Source organism: Vigna angularis, chromosome 7 (genome assembly GCF_016808095.1).
Source record: "Vigna angularis cultivar LongXiaoDou No.4 chromosome 7, ASM1680809v1, whole genome shotgun sequence".
Taxonomy (NCBI): domain Eukaryota; kingdom Viridiplantae; phylum Streptophyta; class Magnoliopsida; order Fabales; family Fabaceae; genus Vigna; species Vigna angularis.
In genome coordinates this window covers 25,352,606-25,365,738 of record NC_068976.1, presented here as the reverse complement: position 1 = coordinate 25,365,738, position 13,133 = coordinate 25,352,606, and the positions used below count along the sequence as shown (strand labels likewise).

General features: G+C 29.0%; 1 protein-coding gene across 1 annotated transcript; it reads left to right on the top strand.

The window, feature by feature from the left end:
- The first annotated feature begins 3,832 nt into the window (after positions 1-3,832).
- On the top strand, positions 3,833-10,421 carry LOC108322621 (cucumisin). Its single transcript, XM_017554766.2, has 11 exons — positions 3,833-3,857; positions 5,717-5,858; positions 6,173-6,261; positions 7,016-7,107; positions 7,191-7,425; positions 7,562-8,075; positions 8,154-8,245; positions 8,844-9,065; positions 9,174-9,285; positions 9,368-9,581; positions 9,816-10,421. The coding sequence occupies exons 2-11, from the start codon at positions 5,772-5,774 to the stop codon at positions 10,337-10,339; spliced, it is 2,181 nt and encodes a 726-aa protein (XP_017410255.1). The 5' UTR covers positions 3,833-3,857; positions 5,717-5,771; the 3' UTR covers positions 10,340-10,421.
- The last annotated feature ends 2,712 nt before the right edge of the window (positions 10,422-13,133 follow it).

Below are 13,133 nucleotides of genomic sequence, written 5' to 3'. Positions count from 1 at the left end.
TAACCTTTCTATGCTTTTATAATATGATTTAGTATTGTTTTATTTCTATTCATGTTTTGAAATTCTGTGTGAATACTGTTAATGCTTACTATATATCTATCTATATTGAATTTCGGTGTTAATATTATATGTTGTTGTTTTGAATCTGGTAATAAGAAATTTGTTAAAAACTAGTTGAGGAACACTTTGGCTAAGGAAAGACTTGGTACTTAAGTTGTCCATTGTGACGCACCTCTCTTTCTTGGAAGTCTACTCGACAGGTTTTTAACTTAAATCTTGTGTACAGATTATGTATTGTTAAATTATCATGTAATATATCTTGTTGGAATATATTTAGTTTGTATGATTTCTGAAATGATTGAAGTTTATTGGATTTGAATTTATGCATCTGAACATGTATGAGTATTACGGGGAGATGTCGTAAGGGTATAATATGAGTCGAGGAATGTGAGTATGGTATGAGTCTCGCAGAGAGATTCTGTAATGTCATGGTATGTGTATGAGGATTATGGGTAGATTTCGTAATGATATAATATGAGTTAAGGAATGTGAGCATGGTATGAGTTTCGTGGAGAGATTCTGTAATGACATGGTATGTGTGTATATGTTGATGTTGAGGTTCATGAAGTTGGAGGTTATCCTGATACTCTAATAATCATTCAGTCTCAAGTAGAGAATGATGAATTATGTGGTGAGAGGGGCAGGAGGTCCTGGTCTATGTGTCGGTTTAGGACATAGTGAGGGGACTAACCTTGTGAATGGTATGGAGGGCAGAATGTCCTGGACTATGTGCCGGTTTTGAACATAGTGAGGGGACTAAGAATGACATCACAAGTGAAATGAGTATTGTGAAATGAGTGTTTATTGGGTATTGTGGAATGAGTGTTTATTGGGTATTGTGGAATGAGTGTTTATTGGGTATTGTGGAATGAGTGTTTATTGGGTATTGTGGAATGAGTGTTTATTGGGTATTGTGGAATGAGTGTTTATTGGGTATTGTGGGATGAGTGTTTATTGGGTATTATGGAATGAGTGTTTATTGGGTATTGTGGGATGAGTGTTTATTGGGTATTATGGAATGAATGTCTATTGAGTATTATGGTATTTATTGGGTATTGTGGGACGAGTGTCTAATAGGAATTGTGGTATGATGGTATGAGGGTGTCTGACATAATTATTATATGATGTTTGTATCAAAGTAACTTATGCATGTTAGCTCACCCTACTTGTTTGTGTTTGGATATGTGCGATGATCGTATAATTCGTTATACGGGAGCAGATGAAGGAATGTCGTTCGACCCAGTGCCAATGCAGAGAGAGATAGAAGAATAAAGTAGAAGAATCTAAGTTATATTATTTTGGAGTTGAAATTCGAGTTTAAAACATGTATAGATAAATATCAACAATAAATTTTCAATTGTGAGATTACGAGATGTTACCGTAAATGTAATGCTACAATACATAAATTATGAATTTTCAAGCGTGAAAATTTGGGATGTTACAGTTTCAAATTAGGAGTTAATTGTATTTTTTTTTTTGTATTCAAAATGATTTTTTTTTTAAAAAGTTCATGGGCTAGTCTTGACCCACATAACTTTTGTGGATATTTTGATTTCTTGAATTATGACATTTTTTGACCCTAATCTATGTAGATCAGGACTAAACCATGTGAAAGAAACCAAATTGACAAGTCTACTAATAATATAAATTAAATGTTAATTAATTATTAGCTTAATTATATTTTAAGTCTCTAATAAATTTAATAATTTTCACTGTTAAACCTTGTTATTTATTTTTATCATGTAAAATATTATTTTTGTATTTTTTGTATAATTATTTTTATTTAAGTGGTGTATTTTAATTTTTATTAATGTATAAAAAAATTCATTACAATTTTAAGAAGGGAAGTAAAGAGACATTTAAATTATTTTTAATTTGAATATTTATATTCTTTTATAACTTTTTAAATATATTTTTAAATTTTAATAATTCAAAATTTAATAAATGTATTAAACTTTTAGTTGGTATCTTAGTTTGAAAGGTATACAATTATAATTTTTTATTAAATATTTAATATTATAGAATATCTTTTTGATATTGAATATTTCCTAATATTATATATTTTTTTGCATGATTTTTTATTATTTTATGAAATTAATTAATTGATATTGAAATAGTGTGTATAGACACAAATACATTTATATACCTGTTATCAAGTGAAAATGGATACGAGAACTTACTAGTTATTGAGTTTGAGTATGAGGATAAAGATAGATTTTTTCTTTAGTGATAGATATGAGATAACAAAACTAGTGTTGAAAACGGGTTGTAACCTGCGAGTCAACTTGGCTCACCACGGGTTTGAGTCGGGTTGGGTTTTTGAAAAAAATGTAATTTTTTATGTGGGTTAGTTTTTAACCCGGCTCACGCGGGTTGAACTCATGGTGAGCCGGGTTGGCTCACCAACCCACCTAATTTAATTTAATTATGTATTATTTTGTGTTTCAATATTATTAGTTAGTATTTTTTTATTATATTGTAGATGGGATAAAAAAATATGTTTCAAGAGAGAAAAATATTATAATTTATCTATTCAAGACTCTAATATTATACATGTACAAGTGATACAAAAAATTATCAATATTAAGAACTTATTTATTCGTCTTTTGTACTTGTTTTTGAATTATGCTTGGATTGTATGATATTTGTTTTTTTTATTTTGAATTGTCTTTCGAGTTTAACATCATTTTAAAGTGAAATTTATTTAGATTTGAATTAAAAAAGTTATAATTTATTTATTTTAAAAAAAAACTTATAATTAAGTGAGCTAGTGAATCAACCCGTTTAATCCATCAACCTGAGTCGAACCGAATTCAAATTTTTTCAGCTCGCTAATAAATGAACTGGATTAAGTTGACTCACTAAGTGTCCAACCGGTGGTGAGCTAACAAAATTGATTCTCACCAACCCAAATCTCCCACCCATACCCTTTCTCTATGTCCCATCCCACGTCCTCTTCTCGCTCCGTTGTCATTCCTATTATCATGGTTTTCAACATAATATTATCCAACCAATTTATAAATCTTATTTGAATTTTTTTAAAAACAATATAGTGATCAAAATAAAATGATTGGTGAAAAAAAAAATAAGAATAGAAGAATGGTTTTAAATTTAATTTCATATATTGCTGTTCTTTTAATTTAGATGATGTTGAAGTTATTTTGTAAACTATTATTTTTATAAATCTTATATTTTCATACAACTCATTTAAATTTGTTTCTTTTAGAAAACTCTTTTATTTATTTATGTTTATTTTTATTACTTTATTTGTATATTTATATTTATATTTATATTTATATTTATAGTACACTAGTTTTGTTTATTTATTTATTTGTATTTATATTTATATTTAGTAATATATATAATTTTTATTTGTTAATATTTTTATTTTACCATTTATTGTTTTAGCTTTTTATGATAAATATGAAAATAATAATTTGATTTTTCTTAGAAATAATAAAATTTATAATATACAAATATTTGACAACATTATGATGGAATCTGATCTCATATCTTACTATTATAAAGATATAATTAATACAAGTAATAACTATTTCTCAAACTATAATTATATTAAAAGTCAAATTATTGTATTAAGAAAGGACGTTATAAAACGTAAAAGTTTTTTCTCTGAAAAGTTTACGAAATTGAATTTTTTTTTCTTAATTATAAATTAAATGTGAAAAGAGTGGACCATAGTTGCATCCAATGTAGTGGCTATAAAAGGTGAGAAAGTTTATGTGTATTCTCATCCTTTCTTACTCAAGACAGATAAACGCTCTGGTCGACTCAACTGAGTATGTCCCTTCTCTAATCCTATTTTTAATACCTTATTTATATCTCTTTTTTTCTTCTGTTAATTTCTATTGCTTCTTTATTTTGTTTTTTTTCAGATAATTTATTGTATCACTTGTTTTTTAATTTCTTTTATTTTATAAATTTTTTATTAATATTTAGTTTCATATTCAAAATTACATATTAATTGAATTGAAAGATCTTAAGTCAATAACAATTAAAATGATTTTATAATATATATATATTGTATTTATAAGAATCCTCTATTTTCATTCTTTTATTGGTAAGATTCTATAAAAAGGTTGTTAAAATTCCAGCTACCTCAATTTGAATATTGAAAACCGACTGAATAAACCATCACAAACAAAACATTATCAAATTGTATTAGATTTTTCTTTTCCAAATCATGCAATTAGGTTCAGTTAGTGGTTTGACTTAAAAAGTGACTTAAAACGGTCAGATGTATAATATATTTTTTATATTTATTCTTTATTAAGTATTTTAATTATTTAATACAAAGTTATTTTACCTGTCAGCATAATTATTTTATTATGAATTTGTAATTATAATTATATAATATTTGTCAACAATTTATACGAAATATTTTAGTTTATAAATTCATTTCTTATTAATTCTTCAAGTTAAATAATTGTTCAACAGTACATAATAACATGATTTGTATTTTAAAAATAATCGCATAAAAGTGTAATTTGATTCAGTTTCATTTTCATCTAATAAAGAAATCTCCTCATATTGCAGACATTTTTTTATTAATAATTTGGATTACTTTTGTTTCAAAATTAATCAAATCATATATAATAGCTTTCTCTTAATTTCTGTAAACGTTAAGCGTTAAGATTATCCCTAATTAATTTTATTGCCTTTTTTCTGAGAGTGGTTTATTCCTAATATAGCTGTTACTCTACTTGCCCATTACTATTAGTTTACTGATTTATATTTGTTATGCAAGTAGTATTAAATTTATTGTCTTGTATACCAGACATTGAATTTTTTACTTTTGAATGCACTTGAATAATACCATGTTTTGCTTTTATTTATAACTTTTTTTTTTATTGTAGTTTTATTTATGACAATTAAATTTTTTTTATATCTAATTATAATAAAATTGATGAATTTTTAAGAAATTTAATTAACACATATAATATTAATATGAATTCCAGTCACATTTAAAGTTGACATTATTTTCAACTTTAAATTTTAGAAGTAATAAATTTATTGTCTTCAACTTTTTCATATTTATACTGTATAAAGATAACTTTTTTTTCTAGTTTATTCTTTTGTTAAGTAACAATTGATCATTTCTTAAAATTTAATCTCTTTTTTAAATTTAACCGTTTTTTTAATTCAACATTTTATTTTTAAATTTAATCATTTTTAAACTAAAGTAATTATTTATAATAAAAAATATTCTGAACGTTGTCCTTAATTATATGTATGTTAAATATCAAATGACATTAACTTTTTTCACTATGGTTTTAAATTATTAATAAATGCACATTTTAAAATTATTTTTAATAATTTCAACTATCACATATTAAGTTTTAATTTTTTCCTTTTTTTTCCTCTTTCTTAATATATATATATATATATATATATATATATATATATATATATATATATATATATATATATATATATGTGTGTGTGTGTGTGTGTGTGTTTTATTTTTTCCTCTGTTTCTGTTTTCATTCCCAATTTGCTACATAGATATTACTGTATGTGCACCTCTATTTACAATTTCCATTCTGCAATGTGTTTCAAATGTCCACTTACTGTAGTATGTTAGTATCTGCTAATAAAGTTAGCGGCATTCACATCTAGACATTAAATTTGCTCACAGGTTGAAAGAGCTTCAAACACATTCACCATTTTGTGAAGATTACTGTCACAGAAAGATGAACGCTTTAGGGTTGTCGCGTCTTCTCCAAATTCTTACATGCATTCTGCTACTCACTCCCTCATTTTCTAAAGATGATCGAAAGGTTAATAACATATATCCCATATACTTTCCCAAACATATACTTCTGCTGTATCCTCTAATTCTGTACAATACTCCAGAAGCTATATCTTTCCATACATTACTCTTACGTTCTTATCTTTTTATGATTTTTTTTAAACAATTATAAAAATTATTGGAAAACTTTCAAGTTAAAAAGAGCTTGGATTATTTTTAAAATAAACAAATTAACCTAAAAATGATTTTATCCACATGAAATTATCCTAGTAGGACTATTATTATTTTAAATTCATCTTTATTTGTTTTAATTTATTTTGTTCATATTGTAATATAATACAGATTTACATAGTCTACATGGGGGAATATCCCAAGGGCGTGGAATTCACAGAGTCACTTCACACTAGTGTGGTTCAAAGTGCCATCAGCAGGTCATATATTATTACACAATTTTAGGTCCCAATTTTCATTAGAACATTCATCAAAAACGGCTACCTATTTTCGTTTCTTATTATATTTCAAATGTTAGCTTTTATATAATTGTTGCTTTGTTTGGAGATAACACTCAATTCATATTTTTGCGTACATATAATCATTTCAATACATATGAACGTGTGAGCTCGGATATACAACAAGTTTCTAATAATTAAAGATAATTACAAAATAAATTATAATTAGTTACAGAAATGTGTCAAACTAGACATATTTTTAATTCATAGGCTTTGATAGATTCTACTTCAACTTAGAGAGCAGATTTACACTATTAAGGGGCTTAGTTTAACATTGTTTATTTAATAATAGTTCTCTGTTTGCCTGCGTAACATTTACAAATTCAAGTAATCTTGTGACTTATTTTTGAAAGCCTTAAACGAAAAATGAATGAAATAGAATGCTCCAAAAGAAGAGCAATTCTAATATTTTAAACCTATTACATATAAGAATAAGAGTGTTTTAACTAAAATAACTCTTTTTTTTATCGATAATTATTAATTATTAGTATTTTCTTAGTGCAAAAGTTAAATTCGGAATCTCTTATATTTTTTTTTCTAAATCTTTTAAACTAATCTTATAACTCCCAAATATTTGAGGAGGGAATGGAACCCACAATTTCTATTACTTTCTCTTCTAACTTTACAACTAAGCTAACTCATAATTTAAAATTGGAAATGGCATATATCCATCCAGAAAACTTGCCCCAGATACTTTGCTGCACAGCTACAAGAGTTTCAATGGATTTGTGGCGAGGTTAACCAAAGAAGAATCAGAAAGAATGAAAGGTAATTTTAAAATGATTGTGAGTCTATATATGTAACTGTAATTATGATGTATGCATTTTGTGAAAATTTGGAATGTTTGGCAGGAATGGATGAGGTGGTTTCTGTTATTCCAAATAGAATCCACAGTATCCAAACAACAAGGTCCTGGAACTTCATTGGCTTCCCTGAAAATGTCCAAAGGTCAAAGGTAGAAAGTGACACAATCGTTGGAATACTCGATACTGGAATTTGGCCAAATTCCTCAAGCTTCAGCGACAGAGGCCTTGGTCCACCACCACAGAGATGGAAAGGATCATGCCAAAACTTCACTTGTAATAAGTAAGTGATGCTTGTTACAACATGCTATAACACATATACATAAAGACCATGTCTGGTTTCATTTTCGAAATTCACTTTTGATTTTTCATGTCAAATTTTAACGTCCATGAATGCTTGCTTCATGATTTGTTTGTAGCAAAATAATTGGAGCAAAATATTTTCGGGTCGATGCTGATATTGCCGACATCATATCTCCCGTTGATACGTTGGGTCACGGGTCTCACACTGCATCGACTGCTGCTGGAAACTCTGTTAGCAATGCAAATCTGTTCGGGCTTGGCACAGGAACACTAAGAGGAGGAGTTCCATCAGCACGCATTGCTGTGTATAAAGTCTGTTGGAAGACTGGTTGTAGTAATGCTGACATTTTAGCAGGATTTGATGCAGCCATTCAGGATGGTGTTGACATTATATCTGTTTCATTGGGACCTAGAATGGTCACATTCACCGATTATTTTGATGATGAATTTGCAATAGGAGCCTTTCATGCAATGAAGAGAGGCATATTAACTTCTAAAGCTGCAGGCAATGCTGGTCCACACCGTGGCACAATGACAAATCCTGCACCCTGGATCATTACCGTGGCTGCTTCCACTACAGACAGAAAGTTTTCGACCAAACTCCAACTGGGCAATGGCCGAATCCTCGAGGTAATTACCCCTTTAAATTACTTATTTTTTAAAATATTAAAAAAGTAACATAAAATATTTCCCTAAACATGTATGCAGGGAATCTCATTGAATACGTTTAGTTCAACACAGAAAAGTTACCCTTTAATTTATGCTGGAGATGCTGGTAGAAGGAATAATTCCATGTCCAGGTACCAACATTTACGAATATCTCTTTTTAATTATCTGGATAAATTTCTTTTTGTTTTCTTTCTTTATTTTTAAAATTTAATATAGTTCCTCTGTTTTTTTGTTTTCAATTTGGAATTTGTGTTTTTAAAATATATTGATGTGTTAAGTTTTTTCAATTATTCAATATTCGTTTTCCATCTAATCAAGTTGACACAGTTAAAGAATTGAATTAATGAGTTTTAACGCTTTGTAACGAATTCAAATTTTAATTAACAAACATAAAATATAAGTTTAATAAATAAAAAAAGTAATTTAATTAAAATATTGTAGTGCTTTTGTGATTGCATCTATGTATAGTTTAGATTGTAATTTGTAACAAAGTATAGTTTAGCACATTCTTTATACGGTCAATCAACTATATTCAGACGGAGAAGACAATATTTGATTTTTGTTAGAAAATTAAGTGATTAAATTGAGCATCTGGAGAGGGAAAATAGAGTTTTATAAATAATTGAAGGAATTAAAAAAAGTAATTTAACCTTATTATATGGGTAGTTTGTCACTAATCTTTCCCTCTATTACTATTCAAAAGTCCATTCTAACATTAGCGTTGCATAGGTTTTGCCGTGAAAACGATTTGGATGGAGCTTTGGTGAAAGGGAAAATTGTTTTGTGTGATGGCTATACTCCTTCTCAATATGTGGGATTAGCTTCTGGGGCTGCTGGTCTTATATTCACTGCTACATTGACTTCAGTTTCGGTAGAGGCATTTGCAATGCCAACAATTCAAATTACCCCAAGTGATGGGAATTCTGTATCTTCTTATTTAAAGTCAACAAGGTACAAAACTTTTCTTCAATCTATAAAACATCATACATAACTGCTCTATAATTTTGTTCACTTAGTCTTAATTATCTGATTTATATGTCATGTCACCGATTGTTGTAGAAATCCAACAGCTACCGTATTCAAAAGTATTGAAGGAAAAGATTCATCAGCCCCTTACATTGCTACATTCTCAGCGAGAGGTCCAAATAAAGTCACTCCAAACATTCTTAAGGTAACTTCATGTTACAGTGTAAAATCATTCCAACCGATTCAAGCTTATTTGCTTATATCTATGTTTTCTGTTGATGTTGTAGCCTGACATAGCAGCTCCAGGGGTTAATATTCTGGCTGCATGGTCTTCGGTTTCACCAATTTCTGGTGTTCGAGGAGATACAAGAGTATCGAATTTGAATATAATATCTGGAACTTCCATGGCATGCCCTCATGTTTCTGGAGCAGCTGCTTACGTCAAATCTAATCATCCCAACTGGTCTCCTGCTGCAATAAAATCCGCGTTGATGACAACTGGTAATATATAATATAATGTAGTTATCAAACTTTGCAGACTATAACCCTTGAAAAATGTAGGAAAAATGAGGCTGCGAAGAGAAAGTAAAGTATGATAACCTAAAACCATATGCCCTATACCACCTTAAACATTTCTGTCGGGAAAAACTAGATAATTAACGTGTTATTTTGTGGTACAACTTAATGTCCAAGTATACATGTTAAGGACCAAATATGTTTGTTCATTATTTGCAGCTACCCCTATGAATCCTACAGTTGATTTAGATGCTGAATTTGCTTACGGTGCGGGGCAAATCAATCCTTTGAAGGCAGCAAATCCTGGACTAGTTTATGATGCTGGTGAAAACGATTATATTAGTTTTCTGTGTGGACAAGGTTATAATTCATCATCGCTGCAACTAATTACAGGAGATAAGAGCACTTGCACATCAGCAAATAAAGGATCGGTTTTCGACCTTAATCTCCCGTCTTTTGCTCTATCAACCCCTCGCTCAAGCCACAACAATGTCACTTTTAGTAGAACTGTTACAAATGTTGGATCAGCTACATCCAAATATAGGGCCTCGATAACTGCACATCCATCTTCTTTGAAGGTCGAAGTAGTGCCAAATGTTTTGGCCTTCTCATCGTTGGGTCAGAAGCTGTCTTTTACCCTTAAGATTGAAGGAAGCATTAATGCAGACTTGGTTTCTTTTTCTTTGATTTGGGACGATGGCACTTTTAAGGCAAGGAGCCCTGTTGTTGTTTATGCTCCATAAATTATACGGTATAATAAGTGAACTCTCCAGCAACTGTTTGTTGAGCTGGCGATATGCTATACATGATTTAGAGTCCATATATTCACAAAATTTTAAATAAAACAACGTCTTATATATTCAAATTGGCCATTGATTACACTATGTGCACAAAAACTAACCGTTAAAAAACAGACAGTTACAAAATACAAACTAAACTAGTAATAGAAGACAGAAAGGTTACCGAAAAATAAAAAAAAGATTAATGATAAATCTCTATCCGCGGTTTTCTCGTGAGTGGCTTTTTATCTCGAGAAATAATAAGTTAAAACAAATCAAGATGAGATAAAAAAAGATTAATGATAAGATGTTAGGAGCAAGAGAAATTTGAGAATTTCTTTTTTTGATAAAAAAAATTATAGAAATAGAAGAGAAGAATTCATTCACTATTTGAATACACAAAACACGAATTATAAGATTAAAAAGGAGGTATACAAATTAAAGAAAAAAGTGTGGGAGAACAACTTAGTGGACATATACATTCATAAATGATAACGAGAAAAATGTTAACAAACTCTAATGTAAATTTTTAAGGGTTACAAAATTCGACAAATAAAATGAGTTTGTTCTTGTCTTTTTATTTATTTTGGCACCAACTAAAATGACACCAAAAAATATAGCACCAATTATTAGTCTAAATATAAAATTCATAGTTTATATTTTCCGTTGGTTTAAATAAAATATTAAATCAATTTTCACTGAAAATAGTGTTATTATTATATAATATATAAATTGACAATGTATTGGTAAACAATATCTTGGGCCGTCTATATTCAAGACCAGGTCGAAACTATATATTCAAACATAGGGTCTTATTCCCTCCACCACCATCCCTTGCTTTCTCTATCTCTTCTTTACTATTTTGTCTTTCAGTAAAATTTTATTTAGGGTTATTATTTTTGAATTTTTATCCCCTCTCAACCCATTCCACTGACCTATTACTATTGGTGCAGTGGTGCTGGAAAGAATTGATCAAGCAGTGTCGGTCTCAGTGGTGCAGTGGTGCTTCCTCCAGGAGCGTAATCAATCCTAGAATAAACCCTAACATAAAAATGTAAACTTTAAACGGAGTGAGCATCCTTCAGCGGATGTCAACATCCGTTTAAGGTAAAACGGATGTCGACATCCGTTTCACCTTAAACGGATGTTGACATCCGCTGAAGGATGTTCACATCCGTTTTGGCTCGCACATGATAAACAGATATACAAATTTAAACTAACTTGGGATGGAGATGAGAAACCAGATCCACCGCTAGATCTACGCTCCTCCAAATCAACACCAACAATGGAAAGAAGTAAAGGAAAAAGGAAATGGGGAAGAGAAGGTTGAAAGAAAAAGAAAGAAAAGGAAGAAGAAAACCTTGAACTAAGATGGGAAGAGAAGAAGAGTAAAAGATGTGGTGTGGTGGTGGGGTGCAGCTGCCGCGAGAGTGAAAATGAGAGGTAAATTAGGGTTTTGAAATATATTAAAAATTTTCAAAAAATAAAAAGTAAAAAAGTTAAAACAGAAAAATAGTTTTAGAAATAAGATAAATTAAAGAGGTGGAGAGAATAAAAAGTGGTGATGGAGAAAGCTAACACCCTCAAACCTAACCCAAAGAACGCAGATGGTATACCCATGGCAAGCCCATATATATATATATATATATATATATATATATATATATATATATATATATATATATATATATATATATGATACGGTCATTTTTGTGTGGTGAATTTGTTTCCAGATGCTTAGGTTTCTTTTTTGAATATTTAATTATTATGTAGAATAGTTGGTATATTAAATTATTAAATTTGTTTATTTATTGTTTTATTTATAACAAAATTTAGAAATACAAAATTTACATTTTATTTTAATATTTATATTTTTTACAGTATATATTTTATGTATTTGCAGTAAATAATAAATAATAATTCTTTAAAATTTTCAATAATGAGTTTTTAATGAAGATTATAACTATTTTTAAAGACTAAATGAAAATAAAAGAATGAGTTTTAACAACTAAATAAAAATTCAATTTACTAATGTTATAAAACTATCATTATTCAAATATTATTGAAATCTAATGATTTTAATGAAGATTATAACTATTTTTACACGTAGTATATACAATAATGATTAAATCCCCGCATTTATACATCTTCATTTTAAATTATCTGGGTATGATGATAATTGTTGTATGTAGAGTTGTTAAAATAGGTCACAATCCGTGGGTCAATCTGACTTACCATGAATTCGAGTCAGGTTGGGTTTGAAAAAATTGTATTTTTTTTATGCGGGTGATATTTCAACCCGGCTCATGCGGGTTATTTTATTAAAATTTAATTTTAATTTTATAAAAAAATATTTATTATTTTTTTTGCTTGAAAAAATTATTTAAATTCCTTATTTTCATAATTAATTAAGCACCCATATTGGGAGTGAAATTTCTTTAGATTTGAATTATAGAAAGTTTGTAAAAAAATATTATTTAAAAAAATTGTAATTAAGTGAGCCAGTGAGCCAACCCGTTTACCCACCAACCCGTGGTGGGTTGGGCCGGGTTTGAATTTTTCTGGCTCGCTAATAAATGAGCCGGGTTGGGTTGCCTCACTAAGTAACCAACTCGTGGTGGGTCGAACCGAGTGGCCCGTTTTGACAGCTCTAGTTGTATGGATAGAAATGATATTAACTATCCCCACATTAATATTAACTATTTTTGTCATTGTGTCATTATATGTTTATACGTGGATGACATATTAATCTTTGGTA

Coding starts and splice junctions, on each gene's coding strand:
- LOC108322621 (XM_017554766.2), top strand. CDS start 5,772: ATGAACGCTTTAGGGTTGTCGCGTCTTCTCCAAATTCTTACATGCATT. Junction 6,262..7,015: donor GTTCAAAGTGCCATCAGCAG/GTCATATATTAT, acceptor ATATCCATCCAG/AAAACTTGCCCCAGATACTT. Junction 8,246..8,843: donor AGGAATAATTCCATGTCCAG/GTACCAACATTT, acceptor AGCGTTGCATAG/GTTTTGCCGTGAAAACGATT.